The sequence below is a fragment of the Cnephaeus nilssonii genome (genome assembly GCF_951640355.1).
Source record: "Cnephaeus nilssonii genome assembly, chromosome: 13".
Lineage (NCBI taxonomy): Eukaryota > Metazoa > Chordata > Mammalia > Chiroptera > Vespertilionidae > Cnephaeus > Cnephaeus nilssonii.
Genome location: NC_137084.1, coordinates 21,780,480 through 21,803,879, shown reverse-complemented (window position 1 = coordinate 21,803,879; position 23,400 = coordinate 21,780,480). Strand labels below are relative to the sequence as shown.

Here is a 23,400-nt window from a genome sequence, read left to right as displayed (position 1 = left end):
GCCTGCCTGCCTTCCTGATTGCCCCTAACCACTTCTGCCTGCCAGCCTGATCACCCCCTAACCACTCCGCTGCCAGCCTGGTTGATGCTTAACTGCTCCCCTGCCAGCCTGTTTGCCCCCAACTTCCCTCCTCTGCCAGCCTGGTCACCCCTAACTGCCCTCTCCTGCAGGGTTGATCACCTCCAACTGCCCTCCCTTGCAGGTCTGGTCCCTCACAACTGCCCTCCCTTGCAGGCCGGGTGCCTCCCAACTGCCCTCTCCTGCTGGCCATCTTGTGGTGGCCATCTTGTGTCCACATGGGGGCAGGATCTTTGACCACATGGGGGCAGGATCTTTTGACCACAGCTATATTGTGTGTTGCAGTGATGATCAATCTGTATATTACTCTTTTATTAGACAGGATAGAGGCCTGGTGCACGGGTGGGGGCCAGCTGGTTTGCCCTGAAGGGTGTCACAGATAAGGGTGGGGGTTCCCTTGGGGTGTGGAGCGGCCTGAGCAAGGGGCCTGTGGTGGTTTGCAGGCCGGCCACGCCCCCTGGCAACCCAAGCAGAGGCCCTGGTATCTGGAATTTATTTTCCTTCTACAATTGAAACTTTGTAGCCTGGAGCGGAGCCAAGCCTGGGGCTCCGGCAGCCATTTCTGTGGCAGTTAATTCACCTTCTACAATTGAAACTTTGTAGCCTTAAGCGGGTGAGCCCAGCCAAGGTGTGCGGAAAGCTTTGCTTCCCCTGTTGCCGCCGGCAACCCTGACCTGCTCTCTCGAGCTCCATTCTGCCGCCATTTGTTTGAATTTGTTTACCTTCTATAATTGAAACTTTGTAGCTTGAGTGGAGGCTTAGGCCTGCAACGGCTATGGAAAGCTTGGCTTCCTCTGTTACCTGGGAAACCTTGCTCTCTGTAGCTGTAGCCATCTTGGATTGGGGTTAATTTGCATACTCACCCTGATTGGCTGGTGGGCGTGGCTTGGCTGGTGGGCGTGGCTTGTGTAGCGGAGTGATGGTTAATTTGCATATTACCATTTTATTAGAGAGGATATGTTGCAGGATTCTAATTGCTCTAGGGACCCGTTGCAGGAATATTTCCTGCAAGATTTCTGGCGGCGGGCTTCCCTCCCGCCCACTCACCTCTCCCGCTGCGGCGGGCGGGGCGGGGCAGGCCAAAGGGCGGGGCGCCTCCCGCCCGTCCGGACCACCCAACACAGCTCACCTCGCCCCGCACTCCTGACCCTCTACGCCCGCTGACGCAGCTGCCTCTGTGGCCGTGCACTGCTGCCGCCTCTGATCACCCCGACCCGCTGCGCACGCTGCCGCTGCCTCCTCAGCCCCGCACGCTGCTGCTGCACGCCCCACCCGCCCACCTGCCTCGCCACGCCCCGCCCGCAGCCACCACCGCCTCCAAGGCCACCGCGGCCTTGCACACTGCCCGCCATGCCCCGCCTGCCGCCTCCACTGCACGCCCCGCCCACCCCCGCCACCGCCACCGCTGTGGCCACGTCGCCGCTGCTCACACTGCCCGCCACTGCCTCAGAGGCCACCATGGCCGCGTGCTCCACAGCTGCGCCACCGCCCACCTGCGCAGCCGCCATGCTTTCTGCTTTCTTCACTCCTCCCTCCCTCAGCATATGCAAATTAACCGCCATCTTGTTCGCTCTGATTGGCTGTGGGCATAGCGAAGGTACGGTCAATTTGTATATTACTGTTTTATTAGATAGGATATGTTGCAGGATTCTAATTGCTCTTATTTTGTTGAGGATTTTTATGGCTAGATTTATGATGTCCATGCCTAAACATAATATCACAGATATGCTGGTTCCATAACATAATTGGGGAATGATTCCATTTTCTTTCTTTTCTGAAAGATTGTATGAGATTGCCTTAATTTTTTATTTAAATGTTTAATAGAATTTACTAGGCAGTTATAGTTATCAAGAATTTGTCCATTACTTTATGAAGTTAAATTTATCATAATGTTCATACTATCTTGTTATTCTTGAATTGCTATAAGGTATATAGTTATGTTTTTCCTTTTATTCTTTACATTGGCATTCCTTTTTTTTTTCTGATCAGTCTTGGTAGAGGTTTATCTCTCTTATTAATCTTTGCCAAGAACCAACTTTTACTTTGTTGATTTTTTGGTATTGTTTGTCTATTTTTCTTCACTTGATTTCTGCTTTTAATTTTATTATATCCTTTCTTCTACTTACTTGCTTCTCTTTTTTCCAGCTTATTAATGAAGAAACTTTCATTGTTATTGATTGTACACCTGTCTTCTTTTCTAAGCCAGAAGCACAAATTTTGATGTGTATTTTCATTATCATTTAGTTCAAAATATTTGAAAATTTCTCCTGTAATAGTTTTCTTTGTCCTGTGGGTTACTAAGAAAAAACATTATTTAACTTTAAAATGTTGGAAAATATTCAGATCTTTCTATTACTGATTTCTAATTTAATTCTGTTAGAGAATATACTTGGTATGATTTCATTCCTTTGGAATTCATTAAAACTTTTTTTATGGTCTAGCATATGGTCTATCTTGGTGAATGTTTCCAATCACTTGAAAATTGTGTACTCCATTATTGAATATAGTGTTCTGTAAATATCTACTAGGTTATATTGATATGTTGTTCAAATATTCTATATTATAGATTTTTTAATCTGTTTTATTAATTTGTGATTGTGGACTTTACTATTTTTTTCTTTAATTCTATTAGAAATTTTTAATGTATTTGGGATTATTTTTATTAGGTACATATATATTTAAGAGTTTCATCTGCATGAATTTGAACCTTTGATCATTATAAAATTCCCCTCTCTATTTCTCATAGTACTCTTCTTGGCATCTACTTTGATATTAAAATAGTGACACCAGCTTTTATGTACTATGTATGATTTATTTTTAACTATCCTTTCGGTCTGTCTCTTTTATGTTTAAAGTATTTTTTCTTGTATATAGCGAATAATTAGGGTTGAAAAATTCCCATCTGTCAATCTCACCCTTTTTATTGGGAGTGTTTATTCCATTTACATTCCTCCCCACCCTCACCAGCTTTAATGAGATATAACTGACATATATCATTGTGGAAGTTTAAGGTGTACAATGTGATGATTGATACACATATATTTTGTGAAATGATAACCACAGTAAGGTTTGTCATCTCACATAGTTACTATTGTGTGTGTGTGTGTATAGAACCTTTAAGATTTACTCTCTTAGCAACTTTCAGGTATACAATGCAATATTGATAACTGTAGTCACTATACTAGATCTCCAAATTCATCTTATAATTGAAAGTTTATATTCTTTGACCAACATCTCATCTCCCCCAGCCCCTAGTTCATTTACATTTTCTGTAATTACTAGAGGCCCAGTGCATGGATTGTGCACCGGTAGGGTCCCTCTGCCTGGCCTCCGGGGATTGGGCTGAAACCAGCTCTCTGACATCCCCCAAGGGGTCCTGGATTGTGAGAGGGCACAGCCCAGGCCAAGGGACCCCACAGGTGCACAATTGGGCCCTGTGGAGGGACCGCGGGAGGGCTTCATGACGTGTCCGGCCCGTCTTGCCCAGTCCCAATTGGGGCTGATCAGGGCCAGCCGGACAGCCGGGCAAGGTCCACAGGAGGTTGGCCGACCAGGGAGGGACAGCAAGAGAGCTCCAGGGCTTGTCTGGCCATCTTGCCCTGTCTTGATTGGCCAGACCCCAGGAGCGCATGGTGGTCAGTGCGCATCATAGCGAATGGTCGAACAGTCGAACAGACACTTAGCATATTAGGCTTTTATTATATAGGTTTGGCAATGTTTGGGTTAAAATCTGTAATCTTTTAATTTTTAGATTTGTCTTATTTGCTCTTTGTTCCTCCATTTGGCCTTCCTTACCATCTTTTGGGTGAATCAAGTATTTTTTCAAGAATCAAGTGTTCTATTTGTCAAATTTTTAGTTTAATTGTGCACTATTTTCACTTGGTCCTCTATTATGCATATTATAGGTACTAAAGGCCCGGTGCACGAAATTCATGCATGGGGGGGGGGGTGTCCCTCAGCCAGCCTGCACGCTCTCCAATCTGGGACCCCTCGAGGGATGTCCGACTGCCCGTTTAGGCCCCATCCTGGTAGGATGGGGCCTAAACGGGCAGTCAGACATTCCTCTCACAATCCAGGACTGCTGGCTCCCAACTGCTCGCCTGCCTGCCTTCCTGATTGCCCCTAACCACTTCTGCCTGCCAGCCTGATCACTACCTAACCACTCCCCTGCCAGCCTGATTGATTCCTAACTGCTCCCCTGCTAGCCTGATTGCCCCTAACTGCCCTTCCCTGCAGGCCCAGTCGCCCCCAACTTCCCTCCTCTGCCGGCCTGGTCACCCCTCACTGCCCTCCCCTGCAGGCCTGGTCCCTCCCAACTGCCCTCCTCTGCTGGCCTGATTGCCCACAACTGCCCTCCCCTGTTGGCCTGATCCCTCCCAAATGCCCTCCCCTGCTAGCTATCTTGTGGCGGCCATCTTGTGTCCACATGGTGGCAGCCATCTTTGACCACATGGGGGCAGCCATCTTGTGTGTTGGAATGACAGTCAATTTGCATATTACTCTTTTATTAGATAGGATTTTTAAGTTTCCATCTGATAATTCAAACGTCTGGGTCTACTCTTCACCAAATTCTGTATCCTTTCGTTATGATGGATCACATTTTCTTGTCTCTTTGCCCATCTTATTTTTTATTAAATGCCAAAAGGTAGTTTGTGAATAAAAAGTAGAGACTGAGGTAAATAATATATTCATGGAAATAGGCATGCCCCTTTTGCAAGGCAGTTTGTGTGGCAAGCTAAGTCACTCTTATCTTCCTTTGAGTTCTCTTTGTTTTTTCCCTTCCTTTGGTTCTAGAGACTCTCTCTTTTCATATATTTGGTGACCCTTTGTTGTCTGTTCATATTTAAGAATGAAGTGTTACAAGTTTATTGGAAGGTTCCTATTTTTATGCACAACTAGGGGCTTTCATTAGGTAGGGTCAATCATTTTGTTGGATGACCCCACATGTGCAGCATCTGAATCCATATCCAAGGGGGGAATTCTCAAATTGTCTGCCTGGGAAGAAGGAAACTTGGATTCATGTTACTCCCTGTGTCAACTTTTTCCTTTGGTTTTCAGTGCAAAATTGCATCCTGCCTCTCAACCTGATGCTCCCGAATCCAGAACCCTCTCTGGTCTATTTCTTCATACAGTAAACTTCTGGTTTTCTGCTATGGAAGGAGAGAGTAGATGTCTGGCTTTGATGAGGAGGAGAGCTGGAGGTCTAATTATTTCTTCTAAAGTCTGAACCAGTCTTCCTGCTCTTTTGTCATGTCCCTCAACCCAACGTTCAAACATACTTAATGCCCCTGGGGTGTTTTTTTGTTTGTTTGTTTTTAGTTTTTCTGGCCTCTGCATGAATGAGATCACCTCTTGTCTTTTGCTTCAGGCTTAGGTTTCGGTTTTTTCAAGTAGATTGAATTGGTTACCATTTATTGATCCATTTTTGGTGTCTCTCACCTACTTTTTCTCTTCTCTCCTGTTGAATTTGTTCTTACGCATTTATACCTTTGCATTTAAAAATTATTGTTTTCCTATTATTTTAGTGGAGTTTTGGGAGAGACCAGGGATAATTGTGCATATGAACTTGCTATTTAGTAGAAGCCCTGAACTATTCTCATTTCCCTTTAGAGGCCAGATACCCTTCCTTGGCCATAGGCCTTTGTATTTGCTGCTATCTCTGCCTGGTGCACTGTGCCCCTTCCCCTACCTCACCTGATGAACTCCTGCTGATTGTTTCAAAATTTTCTTAGTTGTAACCCCTGCTGTCCCCATCCCTGTCATGTTTCCCTTCCTGGTGGATACCCTCCCCCAGTAGAAGTATATTTAGTTTTATTTGTCTAGGACAGGAGAGGTATAGCTGGCAGGTAAGGAGAATGAAGGTAGCTGAGTGTGGTAAAAAGTTTTTTCTGCTTTTCCTTTTAGAAGATAAAGAGAGACTGGAACATGATTAAGTTTCATGAGAAGTAGCCAAGAGAAAGCTTGGGATTGAAATGATAGGAGAGAGAGAATAACTGACAGAAGGCAGAAGGGGATGGGACCTAAAGCACAGGTAGAAGGGAAAGAGGAAGGAGGGACCTGTCTCTGTTTTTACTGGGGAGAAGGAAGAAAGGATGGGTGCAAGAGCTGGTTCATTTGTCATTTAGATGGCAGGAAGTTGAAGAGCTCTCACTTGGTGGCTTTTTTCTCTGATAAAGAAGACTGAGTTAACTCAGTCTGTTGAGAGAAGGTGAGAGGGAGTAGTGGAACAACAAATTATGGGCGAGAGAATTGTAACAAGCGTTATTCTGCCAAGAATCCCAAAAGGCAGCTATGCGTATTATAGCAGCAAGAAGTCTTGGCTAACAACTAATTGTACAGAAGACAAGCAGAATTATAAAGAGCCACCACAACAATCCACCTATCATTTTAGCCTCTTTTTGCCTGGGTTGCAGTGTCTTTGGTCCCTTACAGCTTAGCACAATAATTTATATTCATAATTATGGCTGTGGGTTGAATTACACTCAGCATATTCTGTTTAAGAAGGTTAGGAAGCATGCAGTAGTAAGGATATAATTAGTAGCATGTGTATTATACTTTATAGTTTGTTCTTTACAGTTTACAAATGCTTTCACATCTTACCTAGTTTTATCCTCTCAGCAGTCTTGAAAAAGGCAGGTAATATTATCCCCATGTTCTCAGTTGAGAGAGCCAAGGCTTAGTTACAGTTAAGTGGTTTGGCTACAATACACAATTAGTAAGGGGTAAAATCTGGGCTTGACCACATATCCTTTGCCTCTAGATTCTCTCCCATTATGTCAGTTGTTTCAAGGCATAATTTTAGGTGTTCTGGATTTCCATGAGACACCTAATTCACGTACAATTGATGAAGTATTTCAGAAGGTCAGACATAATTACTACTCTCTATTTTAATTTGGAAGGAATCTAGATTATATATGGCTTATGGAGTGAAACTTGTTTTCTTTATTCTCTTTTGTATGAGTTTAGAGTTGCTAAAAGAGTTATGAAGCAGAAAATTATAAGGAAAAACCATGTTATTTATTTTGCTTATTAGATTTTTTTTCATAAATAGACTTTTAGTTTATATTCTTGCTTTCTAATTTGAATTCCCATATTTTCTCTGACTTTCAATAATGTCTCAAAACAGTTGGAGAATAAAATTACATTTGACAAATACCATTCTGTATCTAATTTTGTAAAAAGGCATATTTATTTTGTGTACTTTTCCAAGTTCAAAAGACTTTGAATTTAATACCTCCTACATAATTAGTTGTTGGGGTAAAATATTGCTAAATCATAGGCTGCTAAGTTTACAATACATGTTGATTCAGTAAATACTGTTTCCTTATTTCAATTTTTGTAACTGTAGTGCTTACTCAAGGTTCCAATTCTGAAAAAAAAATTTAATGACTGAGATATTTTAGAATTGCTTGAAGATACATATAAATGTAAAGTGCAGAATTAGCCTAAAAGACATATGTCACATACCATTGTCTGTTGCCTAATAATTTACTGTACACAAATAATAATGGTAACTGACTCAACATTTCCTCGCAGCATTTTATTAATAGGGACTTTACTTATCAATAAAAGTACATTGCTCTTTTCTCCTTATGAATCAATTTCTAAAATATTATTTTAGTTTTCTACTAAGTTGAATAATCATTGCTTTGAAATGGTTTAACATCAAGAATGATTAGTTATATTATTCCCATATTTTTGCAGTTATGCATATAAAAATTACTTACTGAGAATAAAGTTTCCCTCCAAAAGCTTTGTCAAATTGAAAATTGGGGGTCTTTTCCCATTGGTGCTGATAATATCACAGGATACCTTTCTACTGGAAAAGAATTATTGTGTTGGAAAATTTATGCTGTTGTTACTATAAGTTCCATAATCTTAAAGAAAATTCATGTAATTTGAGGAATAAAATGCCACTTAATACTTATGTGAGCATTCAGAGGTTCTGTTTTAATTGTAAGTGGTTTGAGATATACACACACACACACACACACACACACACACACACACACACACACTAGGATTAAGCTAGTTATATAATACTAGAGGCCTGGTGCACAAATTCATGTACGGGTAGGGTCCCTCTGCCTGGCTGGCAATTGGGGCTGATCGGGAGGTCCGGCCGGCCAGGGAGAAGAACTGCAGGAGGTTGGCCCCAGCAGCAAGCTAACCAACGGCCGATTCCGTGAGGAATCGGGCTCCTTCTTCCCTCCTATCTGGGTCTGGGGTGCAGGTGAACCAGATTTGGGGCTGTCAGGGATCCAGCAGCAAGGTCTGGGTCAGTGTGCGTCATAGCTACCAGCCAGTGGTTGGGTCATTCCGGTTGTTCAGCTGTAACAGTTGCTTAGGCTTTTATATATGTACTAGAGGCCCAGTGCATGAAATTCGTGCACTGGGGGGGGGGGTGTCCCTCAGCCCAGCCTGCATCCTCTCCAATCTGGGACTCCTTGGGGGGATGTCCAACTGCCAGGGATCGGGCCTAAACCAGCAGTTGGACATCCTCCTCACAATCCGGGACTGCTGGCTCCTAACCATTCACCTGCCTGCCTGCCTGATTGCCCCTAACTGCTTCTGCCTGCCAGCCTGGTCACCCCCAACTGCCCTCCCCTGCCGGCCTGATGGCCCCCAACTGCCCTCCCCTGCAGGCCTGATTTCCCACAACTGCCCTCCCCTGCTGGCCTGGTTGCCCCCAACTTCCCTCCCCTACTGGCCTGATCTCTCCCCCAACTGCCCTTATATATTGATATATATTTGAAGACATACATTCTATTAAAAAAGATTAAACAAATAAATGATAAGAAAACTGTGTAAAATAATAATGCTAAACAATAATTGAAAGGGGAAAAGTAAAAATTTTAAAGATACATTACATTTAGAATTTTCTTGTGATTTGGTGTACATTATTTTCAGTATGCCAAAATATAACAAAACAAAAACAAAAAGACATTTCGCCCAGTGTTTCCCAAAGGAATTAATATTACACTTTTGTTAAAGTGTTGGAATTCTCTAGAGTATTGTTGTTCCACCTTTTTTATCCATATAAAATAGCTAGAACTTTATTATGTTTCTTAGGATATATTTTTTTGATGTTATTTTTAAGTTAACCTTATGAAGTACAATTTATATACAATAAAATGCACTTATTTTAGTTATTGTGATCAGTTTTGATTGAATATACCTGTATAACCATCACCATTTCAAGATGCATTCTCTGTCTTCCCTAGGCAACCATGGATCTGCTTTCACTGTCACTGTGAATTTCTTTTGTCATTGTTTTAAGCTCTAAAAATTCCTTGATGTTTTATGTGGCCTTTAATTAATTAGTTATGATTTTTAAAGAGAGATGGATTTATTCCTTTACCTATTCCCGAGGAGTAAACCTTGTATAGCATGTCATATAATATGCTGTTAACAAAAATTTTATGTATAATGTCTAGTTTGCACATTTTGGGTATAAGTGAATTGCATGGTTTTGCATGATTTAAAAATAGTAACTATCATCTTGCAAGGTACTTTAAAACTGTGCCATCTGAAATATGAAACAACTTTAAAATTTGCCTTCAAGTAAATCATAGATTTTTGTTCATTAATCACATTTTACTTGTTAAGGTTATTTGTGTTTTGACTTATTTTTTCTTTACTTTCAAATTAATTTATTCTTAATTGGGATACTTTATATTACATATATGTATTCCTTGAATTATCTTCTATGTCACAAATACAGTTAATGCGGTTGTGCCCAGGTTTCTACTAATTAAGGATCAAATATACTTGCACTCAGTAATAAAAGATAAAACCCCTTCTCATTATGTTAGGCTTTTTGAAATATTGTCTACAAGTTGAGCATTATCCTTTGTGCAGTGTGTGGTATGATCTAGCTCAGAAAAGACGTGTCCTTTTTCCTGAAGCAACTTAAACTAGCCATTACTTTTTAGCTATCTCAAAACATTTAAAAATACAAAATAAAATTCTTACAATCCCTGAAGGTAATCCAAGACATTTTGTTTGAGAATTACACTTTTTACATTCATTAAATGGATGGATTTAGAACTATTTATGAGGATCAAAGCAATCTGAATTTGTCTTCAGTTATTCATTCATCCATTCACTCAACATCTGTTAGGGTTAGTACCTATTACATTTCTAGACACTATTCTGGATACTGTGGATAACAGAGTTTATTGTTAGGAGGAAGACACAGATGTTTAAATTCTAGTATCTAGTGTAATAAGTGCTATTGCATATACATTAAATAAATTCTAAAATGTGGTGTCGTAGGGAACCCTATGTGTAGCATAGTGATTAAGAGTCCTGACTTTGTATCACTTTGCCCTGGTTTTGAATCTCACCTGTGTCATTTATGATCTGTGTGCCCTAGCAGTAGTGACTTAACCTCTCTATGCCTCTGCAAAAATACAGATAAAGATTTTTTATTATTTTCTTTTTTCATAAAGATTAAATGCAATAATGACTCTAAAGCATTTAGCCAGTGTCGTGTTAAGCCAAAAAAGTTAAAAATGGTAAACTTATATTTTAGATGTATTAGGTATTCATTGCTGTATATGCAATAGATTTTTATATGCATATTGCTGTATAGAGTTATATTCATGAAACTCCAAATACTATACTGAATGAAAAAATTAATGATTTTCAAGAGTAGTTTTGATTAAATGGCATTTTCACATTGCTTTTGGACATTGAAAACTCATCCTCCTCTGTAAGTGTTCATTTACGCATATTAGTGTTATATTGGGAAATTAGTGCTATTACTGGATTTCAGGAATGGAAGAGCAAATTTTGCATGTAGTTTGTGGAAGAGAAATCTGCCCCACCCCTTCCCCGGGTTGCTATAAAGGACAAAGGCCAGTAAGTGTGGAAATATATCCTTCCCTCAGGGACTTAGCTTCTCACCCTGATGTAACAGAATGGGTCTCTGCACAGCTAGGCGTTAGACTCATTTTCAGCTTTTGTGTCTATTCCAATAACCTGTTTCTTCTTCCTCTAGTCAGCCCCTCTCTGATGTGCATAACCACCTTAAGCCAAACGGGGTTACCAAAATAAAAGTTCATTTCCAGGATACTTGCTAGGATAGGCGAAATACCCTTGGATCAAAAGCGCCTTTCATCCTTTGTCCTTGATTATATGTTTTCCCTTCATTTTTGGCCCAGAATTCTTTACTGTCTTGTCAACAATGCTTTCAAGAATTTTTTAAAAATATTTTATTCAGGCCTGCCTCTCCTGCCATACCCCATTAAAATATTAAATTGTATCAAAATATGCTTATTCACATTATGTCCTTTGATTTTTACAAAACACTGAGCTTTATAGACAGATAATGTATTCACTAACTAAATATGTCCTGTCTTGTATGTGCTGGCATTGTGCTAGGTGCTATAGATGTAGTTAGTTGTAATATGATGGATAAAGGGCCTTACTTCTTGAGTAGCTTACAGTTTAGCAAGCATTCTTTCTATTTTTCAGGTGAGGAGATTTTGTACAGTTGAGTAACTTTTCTAGGGTCACATAATTAGTCACAACCAAGCTAAAATAAAAAGTGAATTTTACATATTTTAAGGTCAGTTCTGCACCAGTTCTCTCTTCTACTCTCTAACTTGAATTTTCCTTTTCCGTTAGCTTACCCCCTCATGCAGTAAAATGCCTTTCAAAATTACGTATCTTCCTTTGGCCTTGGTTACTATGGCTGTTACTCCTCTCTCTCTCCTTCCTTGCCAAACATGACTTAACTACCATCCATTTGCTTCTCAGCCCACTCTCTTTCCCCACTGCCATTCTTCTCTCTAGTGCCTAGTACAGTGGCCAATGGCCCCTACTTGCCAGTCAGTGGTTTCAATGTGACATTTGCTGTTGTCATAGATCTTCCTTGTGCCTTGAAATTCTTTCCTCCTTGGGCTTCTGCAGATCCTGTTTCCTGCTTATCTTATTGCTCACTGCTCTATTATCTTTTCTAGCGTCTTTTCCTCTATCAGATATAAATGTTACTGTCCTTCAGAGTTTTATCTTTGTCTTTCTTCACCTGTCACCAAATCAGAGACTCTTACTCGGAGGCCCTAGTGCTTTGGGAGGTCTCTTAATTGTTTTCAAAATTGTGTGTGCATCTCCCTTTCTCCAGCTTTTTATCATAATCTTGGAGTTGCTCATAACTCAAAAAACTTGAGGACTGCTTTCTGTATATTCCTGTAGTTTTATCTGCTTCACAGGTGGCTCCCAAATTCCTGTCCCAGCTTCGTACCTTTCCCCTGTCTGATACCTCCTGCCTTTGATCCTCAGCATCCCTAGCAAGTTCCTCAGGAGTGCTGCAGTAATTTTCCTTATTGCCCGTTCCCCTACCTCTCCTCCTATACCTTCCATCCTACCACCAGGTTACATTTTTTTTTGTCTTTTGAGAAATATGGTTATATCTCTATTATGCAAGTAATTGGAGTTTTAAGTAGGAAAACATCCATGTTTCTTAGCATACTAGTTTCTTTTCATTCTGAACCCAGTCTTGCTTTTCAGCTTCACCTTTTACTACTTTTCCTACCCAACTGTTCTTTTATTCATTCTAAGTATAGCTTGCAGTTCTGCTATTCATAACTCTAATATTTATCTTAGTACTTTCCTGTCTTATATTTGGCATTTCTCACTGTCTTGAATGCCTTTCCCCTCTACCCTTTCACAATTCCTCCATATGTTGACTCCTCTTCATCCTTCAAAACCCAGTCAAATGTCATCTTTATTTAAAAACCTTCCTTAATTTATTCTAAGTTAACCTTTTTATGATGTTATCTTTTTTTATCAGCTCATTTCTCCCCATTGTATTATAATTAATTGTTTATATGTCTGATCTCCACTAGACTGAGTCTCTCAGGACAGGGATCCTGTTCTATTCATCATTGGGTGCTCATTGGCTAGCACAGTATGACTTATAGTAAGATAATTAATAAGCCTTTTTGAGTGGATAAACACACTTTTGCACATGGGTTATTTTTTCTCTATTTGAATCAGAAAACCTTAAAATTGTTCAAACATGTTTTTAAAATTGTGTTTCTGCTGTTAGATGTTGCATAGAATGATACATGAGTTGTTGTCTTTTACTTTAGGCAATATTTTCCTAATCATTAGGTGGCAGTAGTGTGTTGTACTTGACTTTACCTTTGTAATGATTTTTTTCAGCTTTCATAATCTTAATGTGGTGTCAACATGTAAAGGACGCAGTTGTAGTCTTTCACATCTAACTTTTTGTAACATGATCTTGTTTAAGCTAGGGGCATCTTACAGAAAATGCAACAAAACAACAACAAAATGTCAGTCAGTGTGGATCTCTCCCTTGTCTACCTAAGTTGTGCTGATTCATTAGAGAATCACTGCTGCACCATCTTAACAGCGCCTCCTCACCAGCTTTTTAATGGCTGCTTCATAAAAACAGTGATTTGCAATAAGGAAAACCACAAATTATCAGAGAGGATATGTGTTTTCACTGCATCTGAAGAAGCTTCTTAGGCCTTTATCTCAAAAATTGTATACTAAGTTCATTGATTGTAACTGCAGTTATTAAATGTTTTATATTTCACCCAGGTCCTGTCAGGTCACTTCTCTGGTTTATTGAGTGTCATTTTAGGTGAGTTGCCCTCATCATTAGGTAGTTAGAATTAAGAAAAATAGTAGCCACTCCCTCTCCAGCCTTAAGCATTTAATCTCCCACCATTAATTTTTGAACATGTATGTATGAAAATGCCAACGCTTTTAGTTTAAATTTCATTCCCATTGTATTTTCCTATAGCTTATAAAGTTAATTTGACAGCAGTTACACTTTACTTAAAGAATATGTATATATTTTAGGTCCACAGGAGCATTTTTGCCAATAAAAGAAAGAACTTTTAGAGTTGATTCAAATAACTTAGTGTTAATTCAAATATGAGGTAGGTAAATTAAATGTGGGACATTCTCTTTCTCATGTCTTCTTTCTTTTCTATCTCTGGGATAAAGCACTTGAGGGGATTCAAAACCAGTGTAGTAGTATCATTAATGTGGCAGAATGATCAATTAATAAAGGAAGAGCATGAAAGCGTTGACAGAACACACTGCCTAATTAGTACCTGATGGCCTTGATGGCCACAGAGCAGAGCTCCGAGTTGCTGCAGGAGAGCAGCCCTGTAGGATTTGTAGATGTACATCACCACCCTTGTTCAGCAGGGATAACTTCAGTTTGCCATCAGTGTCTTAAGTCTTTAATTGCACAAAACCATGTCTTCCCTGCACCCAGAGAAGTAGTTAGCTAGTGCACTGCTGCTAATTACCACTGGGGGCTATCGGAGGAAGAATGTCAATCTTGGAATTCTCTGTATAGTTCATGTTGAGTAGGTCATCAAAGACTTGTTTAGTATGATTTGGGTTGGGGGAGGAGTCAAACTTTACCCTTAAATTGGATATAAGGTAACCCATTGCTTAAGGTTTAATTTTCTTCATATTGTATGTTCAATCGAAGAAGCAGATGTGTTACACTTGCATATATGTAGTCAACAACAAAGAAAAAGCATGTGACTAGCAAAAGGAATTGGTGCAAGATCATATTTTAGAGTTAGTAAATTTCACAGTTCAAAGTACATTACAGAGATTGGTCTTGGTTTTGAAAAGGTTTTGCCATGGATTGGATTACTCAGCTACATATAATTTTACTTCTTACATTTCTTTATTTCTGTGAGTCTAACCTATAACATACATTTTAATTATTTGAAAAAGATCAGTACCTACCATAAATATTGCATGGCCTTGTTTGCCTTCAATGTTTTTTAGTCTCTTTTTTCACTTTTCCTTACTCTTCCTTTTCTTTTTCCTATTTCTCTATTTCTCTTCTGTTCTCCCTCCCCTTTCTCCTGCGGGCTCCTTTTTCTTCACCACCCCTGTTCCCATTTCTCTGTCTTCTCTCTCCCCACCTCCTACTACATTCTTCCTCTTTTTTCTTCTTTTTGTCCTCCTCTTTTACCCCTTTTCTTGGAATATGACTGTAAATTATGATGCATTAGGTTGCCAAATAAATTTTTGAGCTGGAGAATATTAGGGTTGTAAGTTAAACCAAGTGAATTTGGATGCAGGTGGATGGAGTGGAGAGCTGTTAGAAGATGAATGCTGGAGACTAGGTAAGAGCTATTGTTGGTTTGAACTAGGCTTGGCATTGGTAATAGATAGGATATGATGTAAGTAGAATCTACAGAATTTGGTGGTTAGTGGAATAAGAGAAAGTGAGGTTACCCTGATATTATAGTCTAGATTACTAGGAAATGTATTTATTTTTCTCTCATTCATTCATCCATTCATTCAGCATACATTGAGCATGGTGGTGATTTTAACAGAACAAGGAATTCATCAAGAGGAAGAACTAATTTTAGAGTCTGGATGATAAATTGGAGTTTGGACATGTTGAACTTGTAGTACTGATAAGATAGCTTTTGGAAGGTATTTTGAGCCCTAGCTGGATTGGCTTATTGGAAGCCTGTAGACTGCAGGGTCCCGGGTTTGATTCTGGTCAAGGGCATATGCCCGGGTTGCGGGCTCCATCCCCAGTAGGGGGCGTGCAAGAGGTAGCCAATCAATGATTCTCTCTCATCATTGATGTTTCTATCTCTCTCTACTTTTCCCTTCCTCTCTGAAATCAATAAAAATATATTTTTTAAAAAGAAGGTATTTTGAAATTTGACTCCAGAATTTACAAAAGTTTGAAGCTAGAGATAGAGAGCTAATATCCTATTAATAATACTCAACTCATCTATTAATACATAGAGAAAAACCAAAATGCTATATCCTCAGGTACTGCATTGGTATATGAAATAACTTCAACATAACAATTTGGGAATTTTTGCTTAATCAGATTTGCCCAGAGTCCTTTTCATAGTTAATTGTTACTTCCTATTTGAAGTCCATATTTAATAAATCAAAACAGTATAATCACAGATGTGTAGTAAAGGATGAATGTTATCTATTTTCTAACTGAGTAATTATCTAATTGATAACTTTTTATTCGATTTAAGATTTAATGACAAGCTACTAGTAAGTAAAGCAATACTTCGTTTTGCAGGTAGGAAAGACATGAAAGCTTCCAGATGACTAAGTTCTTCCAATTCTAGGAAAATTCATTTCAACTTAGTACTGAAAACAAATAGAAGCTACTATAGTTAAAAGAAATGAACTCTACAACATTGATTTTAGTACATACCTGTTCTGTTAAGACCATCAGTATTTTCTCTGTTTGGTCAGTGTTTTTCTCAGAACTCTGTTTTTTGTGTGATTTTTGACAGCATTATTTTAATATAAGGAAGTTCATGCTATCTTTTTGTGGCTATTTCTAGGACACGGGATGCCTTAGATTTTATCTTTCTATGAATGAATGAAATAGGAATAGCTTTGAGCTCTCAATGGTAGGAAGATTTCGTTAGTGGGGATTAAAGAAAAGGAGGGCAAAGAATAAAATACACCTTGACAACAAGAGGAAAGTGACTTGGGTCTCACAGTAATAGTGAGTGCTTGAGCCTGCCTCCCATTGGAGAGCTCAGATATAGAAATAGCAGGAAAGAAATTAGCATTCACTTTGGGATTGGAAAATCTTGAAACTTAGTATTTAGGAATTTGGTTTCTCATGTCCAATAAAGAATCACTGCAGATTTAAAAATTAAGAATGTATATAATAATGACACCATTTTATTAATAGACCTTATAAATGAAACATCTTAAAAAGTTGTAGTGTCTGTATTGCGGTTTTAAACCATAGACATCTTTAGATTATGTATAGTTTATTGTGCCTGCCAAAATAAATTACCATAAACTGAGTGGCTTAAAGCAACAGAAAATTATTCTTTCAGAATTCTGGAGGCTAGAAGTTTAAAGTCAGTATAACTGGGCAGAAATCAAGGTGTTGGCCTGGCTGCACTTCCTGTAGAAGCTCTAGGGGGAGAGTCTATTTCTTGTCTCTTCCAGCTTCTGGTAGCTGCCAGTGTTCCTTGGCTTGTGGCCTGATCACTCCAGTCTTTAAGGCCAGTATTTCCAATCTCTCTCTGCACAGTCTTCATACCACCTCCTCCTCTGTGTGCCAAATCTCCCTCTGCCTCTTTTGTATAAGAATACTTTGTATTTATCTCACCTGGACACTTTTCTATTTCAAGATATTTAATCATATTTGCAAAGACCTTTTTTCCAAATAAGGTAACATTTACAGGTATCAGGAATTAGGAGCTAATATTTTGGGAGGCCATTATCAGCCTACCACAGAATATGTTTTTTTGGGTTTTTTTTAGACTTTCATTTTGTTCTGGAACTTGCTGTCAGAACAGATCAGACTGAGGCTTTTATCACCCCAAATAACATACTTATTTTCTTGCCATAACTACCATTTTTTAATTGAACCCTGTAATGTAGAATAAAATGTATTGCATTCTAATAGCACAACAGATGAGATTTAAAAGCCTAGGATGGTGAGTTACTTAATTAAAATAGTAGTCAGGAAAATACCAAATTGGTGAAAGAGATTGATTGAATTGTTCTTTGACTCTCATGGAACTTAACTATGACTCAATAAAATTTAATGATAGCTTTTAGTTTGGGGCAGCCTTGGTTTTGTAGGGCTTGCTTGGTCAGGTTGATGCATGATCAGGTCCAATTATTCTTTTATTGTACCAAGTATCATATCTAATAAAGAGGGAATATGCTAATTGACCCTCATGTTGTCGCAAAGATGGTCAGCGCATGACCATCTAGTGCATGAATTTTCATGCACCAGGCTTCTAGTACCTTCTATAATGGCCTATTAGAAATTACCTGTCTTTTAGTCTGTACTTCTATATAGCTACTAGTTTAGAATGATTCCTCTGTCATCTTACTTAATGTTTCTGACATATTGAGGTTGAGTTTTCACATATAAGTGTATCTTAATGTATACATAGTGCCATATTTGAGTATGTTGCAGATAGTAATATTGAATAACACCAAGTATATTACACAAATCTTCTTCACACAGTGTTAGAAAAATGGGTCAGTTAGAGAACTTTAATGTAGCCAACTCTATTTTGGCTTTGGGATTGCCTAAACCTCAGTATGGGAATAACTTTTATGAGTATCATTTGATAAATTATGACCACAAAAAAAGATTAAACAAAGCTGTAATTTCCTTTTCTTTAGTCTTTATATTAGTTAGCTTAAATATTTAAATGTTGATAACTGATAGATTTGGCATAGGAAAAGAAATAATTTGCCAATGGGAAAATGGAAGCCTAATTCTCTGTTTGTCCTGTAGTCTTTTTTCCCCAGCATGCATGTTTATTAGTTCTTCTGTGCAACCAAATATCACAACTACTTTTGTTCTGCTAGTTGAGGACATCAGCAGTGTGAACAAGTTCAGCATGAAGACAAATTCACTGTCAAAACCCATAGTCGACATTATGATTAAAAACCTACATACTTTCTGATTTCTGTATTGAGAATTGAAGTCATTTAACTTCATGTAACTTGCCACAACTCACTGAGTGGTCTTGGCTTTAGCAACTTGGATAATAAATGATATGGTACTTGTAAGTTTTTCATGTTCTTTCAATGTAAAGCAGACAATAAAATATTCAAATGATTGCCTCACTAATTGATGAGTAAGTGAACTAGATCACATTAGCATCATGAAATGTGAATATGTCCATTTTCCTGTTTTATTATAAAACATTTTAAAAAGAGTTAAGAACTAAAGGGAAAAACTTCTGCTAGTTCAAAGGAAATTCCTAAGATAATTTTTAAATTAAAATTTGTTCTGTAATGTATTTAATAAAACATTTAGAGTACTGGTAATTGCTGGTTGAAAATTCTAGATGAATACTATAAAGTGGTTCCTTATTTACTTAAGAGTGAAAAATTACATATCTCAATATCTGCTACTGTTATTCCCAGATTACTTAAGTGAAATGTCTGTAAATTTAGGTAATCTTTCCTTACTTGTTTGTTGGGAAACTGCTGAAAAGCAAATGACATATTTATTCTTTCAGAAGACCTGATAGATAACAAGAGAAGGGATAACCACAAAAAACGTAGAAAAAAGGAAAAGGGGGAGAATATAAGTGAGGTATCCAGTAAGCCACATTTACATTTTCATTTGAGAATTGAATTGACATAAAACTTTGTTTTTGACCAAATAGTTTAAAGAAATTGCTACATACTGAAAATACTCTTAAAACTTTCCTAGCAAACACATGTAAGAAAGATTTACTAATGAGTTAATTTATATTCAAATGTTTCATTGAGTTCTTTAAAATTCTTTCTTGTAAATCTGCCTTCGGATAACCATTTTTCAATAAAAATTATGTGCAAGGATTTGTAATTAAAATCATCACAACTGAGCTAGAAGATGAAAAGTGTTTTATTTTACAGTATAGTTGTTAATCTAATTTCATGAGAAAAAGCGAGTCCTCCATTCGTGGTGGTATCTATAGCCATGCACATTATGTAAGGAAGCTTCCTTCTCCGCATAGTTTGTTCTTCCTCTGTCATGCTCTGCTTGTCTGCATGTACCTAGTTCTGTTTTTGTTAGTCATCCTCTCTAGCTAGATTGTCCATGAGACCAGTGATTCCACCCATCAGCAAATTACCCAGAAAATGCTGTCTTTGCACGTTGTGACAGATCATGTCACTAGTGGATTTATAGCTACTCCAGTGGTCTAATTACCCTGGCAAGTCGTCTCCCGGGCCCAGCACTGTTGACTTGTTGCCTTGGCATCTTAGTTTTGTCTTCTCATTATCTTCTCTTTTCACGAAAGCTCAGATTTACAATTTTTAAAAACTTAACCCTCTCTATTCACCATCCTCCTTATTTTTGATTGGCAGTATCATCCAGACAAACAAAGTGCAGATGTGCCTCCAGGAACGGTGGAGGAATGTATACAGAAGTTCATCGAAATTGATCAGGCATGGAAAATTCTAGGGAATGAAGAGACAAAGAAAGAGTATGACCTGCAGCGGCATGGTAGGTACTTGTGGGGAGGAGCCACAGCACACTGGCACCTTTCTAAGCACCATCTGCAGCCGTGCCTGGGGAGCATTCTCCTTCTTTACTGCCCCATCAGTTTGTAATTATGCCCCATTCTTTGTAGTAATTATTGTGACTCCACCGAGAAGTTAGCAAACGACTAAGATGTGGTTGTGAATCTGTGGAAGCTACTTTTTATAACTGATGAGAAATGTTTAATTACACATTACTACTTAATATGTTTTATATGTTTATTTTATTAAATGATAATACTTTTAGACTGTGTACTGTATAAAGGACAGTCTAAAGGAAGATACCCTATGGAGTAACATTAAAGCACTCTTCTGCCTCTGAGCTTGTTTTAGGCTAGGTTTCAGGATTATCTCTTGAATAAACTATTCCTTATAAGATTGCTATAAATGATATTTTAGGAATGAACATTTCCCAGGCAGTTTCAAAAGTCATTTATTTGATGCATTTTAGAAAATAGCTTCTTAAAACAGTGACAAGCTCTTGTGAGAAAGAAAGAGAGAAATGTAGGTCAGGTTTATCACACATGGATTGCGGTTACACAAAGTGATAGGCTGTCTTTCAGCGCTGGCCTTGGGACAGGAGTCCCTCAGCCTTCTGTTTGAACCTTCACTATGGACCCTACATGTTAATGGGGGGAGTCAATAATCAGTTACAGCCTGTGGGGAAAACACTCAATTGCACTCTGCAGTAGGGCACCAGCCTCAGCATTGACTTGTATGTGTGGATAAAAGCTCACTGTCTCTGGAGTTGATTATTGAATCCCCTTCCATGCCCTACACTGGCACACCATCAGACCTAATAAAATGCTTTTAAGACATATACAACTAAGGTTTTGAAAATTTGGTATGAAAATCAAGGCTTTATTTCTAAAGCACGAAATAAATACGTCATTATAGGATAAAGACAGTATAAAATAAATATATAATATCCATATTTATTTTCAGAGGGAGTTGTCTCAATAAAATTAAGTATTGCTTATAATGTGTGATGCCTTTGTGTATCAAGACTCCATGAGCTATTTGTTTATGTACTGCAGTGTTATTGTTGTTTAAATAGTGACTTTCAGAACACTAATCAGCTCTAAGGCTCTTCTACCTTCTTTAAGACTGGTAAGGTTTTTTTCTTTAATGTTAAGAAATTGGTGAGTGTATCTTTGCAATGAATTAGGATTTTTAATTTTCAGTTATGTCTTGGATATTTTTTCCTGCTTCTATTTGGTGAACATCTGAGCAGCTTTCAAATGTATTTCTTTTGTAAATGTGTTTGTACTTCTGAGACAGCATAGGGACTTGGGCCCGGGAATAGAAAATACTAAGTGGCTAGGAACCCAGGAACTTCAACACTGGTAACCCTTCTGGCAAAAGAATGCAGAGGTGCTTCCATTTGAGGATGAATTCTATCCATACATATATCTTTTTAAACTGGGTTAAACATGATACAATTTCTATGAAAGTATTGAAACTGATACACATGAATGTGTTATGTGCGAAAAGGTACCCATGTTCCTAAAGCGACCAGACTGTACTGGAGGTGATTATTCTCCCATGGTGCTTTTGCACATCTTGATCAGTCTTTACTCTGTGGGATGCTGATTTGCTTAAGAGAAGGATAATCCACAAAACTGTGCCTTAAGGAGTGTAGGCTATGTACTGGCACAGTGACTCTGCATTTTTGCCATTCCACAACTATGTTCTATTAAGAACCTATCAGTGAAACTGACTAGATGCCTGTTGTCTTAGGAGAAAAGAGATAGGGAGAGACCAAGAATAAAAAAACATTATCTCCCACATTTACATCATCATGAGGTAATGCACGGGTAAACCAGAAATGGAGAGAAATTGGAAACAGAGTTTAAAGTGAGTAATAGGATTGCATGAAGGAAGGCTTATAGAGATGTTGGGAGAACAAATAATCAACATCTTCAAGCCTTTCTCGTTGCCTTTGAGAATTTTGAGTCCTTGGTTTTAAGTTTTTAATGGGAGCAACTATGACCTGCTATATTGTAGGGGACTAGGTCATTGAGAAGGTCACAATAAAGTTTATGCAAAGCAAATACAGTGAGAGTTGGGCATGATTCATGATTCAGATAAATAGGCTGATCAGCTTACAATTTAAATAATGTCAGTTTACTTTGTAAGTTTTTCAGGCAGGTTGAATTGAACTATTATGGAAGAAAAGTGGAAATACCTCAGATCTAGTAAATCTTTTCTTTGTTTCCAGAGGCTCCAAATAGTGAGAATGCTTTGTTTTAGTTTTAAATTGAGATTGGCTTGCTTTTCAGATAAGAAGTAGAAATCTCTTACCCTGATATAACTTGCTGTTTTTAAGTTTCATACTAGACCTATTTTTAAAAAATCTCATAATAAACCTAGTTTTGTGTTGTCATTTCTTTTGACATTAATTTTTCCTTCCTGACCAATTTTCAGTAAGTGGCTCCTCAAAAGAAGGAAATGAACTTGAACTTCTAACGGTGCGGATTTAGATTTGATAGAAGGAAAACCTTTGAGAGTGATAATTTGTTAAAGACCAGGATAGGTTACCAAGAGAGAGAGAATTTGTTATAACCAGGTCAAAGCACTCTTTTTTTCTGGGTCACCCCCTGGGGACATGGAAATAGCTTTGTCACACAGAACTCTTTTTGCATGTGGTGATAGTTCATTGTAGAACTTTCTTTTCTTAGGGTGTACTTAAAATATGTTTGTTTCCTGCCCTCATTAATTGGGAGTATAAAATAAATTTGAGCTTGGTAACACTTGGAAAGGAGGCAGGAGATGTTTTATTGGCTGATGTTGAATGCGTTCTCATATTTCACAGCTCATGGTGCTCTGTTGTAAGGAAAGCCTCATCAGTATTGGCCACAATCATTTATTTCTTGAAAAGATCATTTAAAGGAGCCTTTGACATCCATATTTCTTTTCTTCACAAAAGAAATTATCAAATGAGTTCTAATAAAAAGTCCAGGGTAGATTACCTAAAGTAAAGTACATACATTGTTTCTCCTTCATTTCCACTTCTAGGTTCCTAGTTGACATTTTAGGGCAATGTTGGCCCGGCTGAAGAATAGCAAATCTAAAAAAGGATGAGTAATATTCAGTTCCCAGACAGTATACATTTTGAAAGCAGTGTTAGCTAGTGAATTTAATCAATTAGTTCCAGTTGGCATATTTACCTTATTGTTTCTAAGGATGCCTCCAAAGTCTGCTTCCCATGTTCCCTTGAAAGGCATGTAGTTATTCAAGATTAAGCTTTGCATTTTAGACAACAGGATAAACACTTTGGGAAAATCTTTTCAAGATTTA

The 23,400-nt window shown here is 38.3% G+C and overlaps 1 protein-coding gene across 1 annotated transcript in view; it reads left to right on the top strand.

Annotated features, from left to right (window-relative positions):
* The window catches only part of DNAJC24 (DnaJ heat shock protein family (Hsp40) member C24), a 38,998-nt gene that overhangs the window by 2,935 nt on the left and 12,663 nt on the right, over nucleotides 1-23,400 (top strand). The window contains exon 3 of the mRNA XM_079787841.1: nucleotides 19,927-20,065. Coding sequence (XP_079643967.1) covers nucleotides 19,927-20,065 — 139 coding nt within the window. The remainder of the gene's footprint in view (nucleotides 1-19,926; nucleotides 20,066-23,400) is intronic.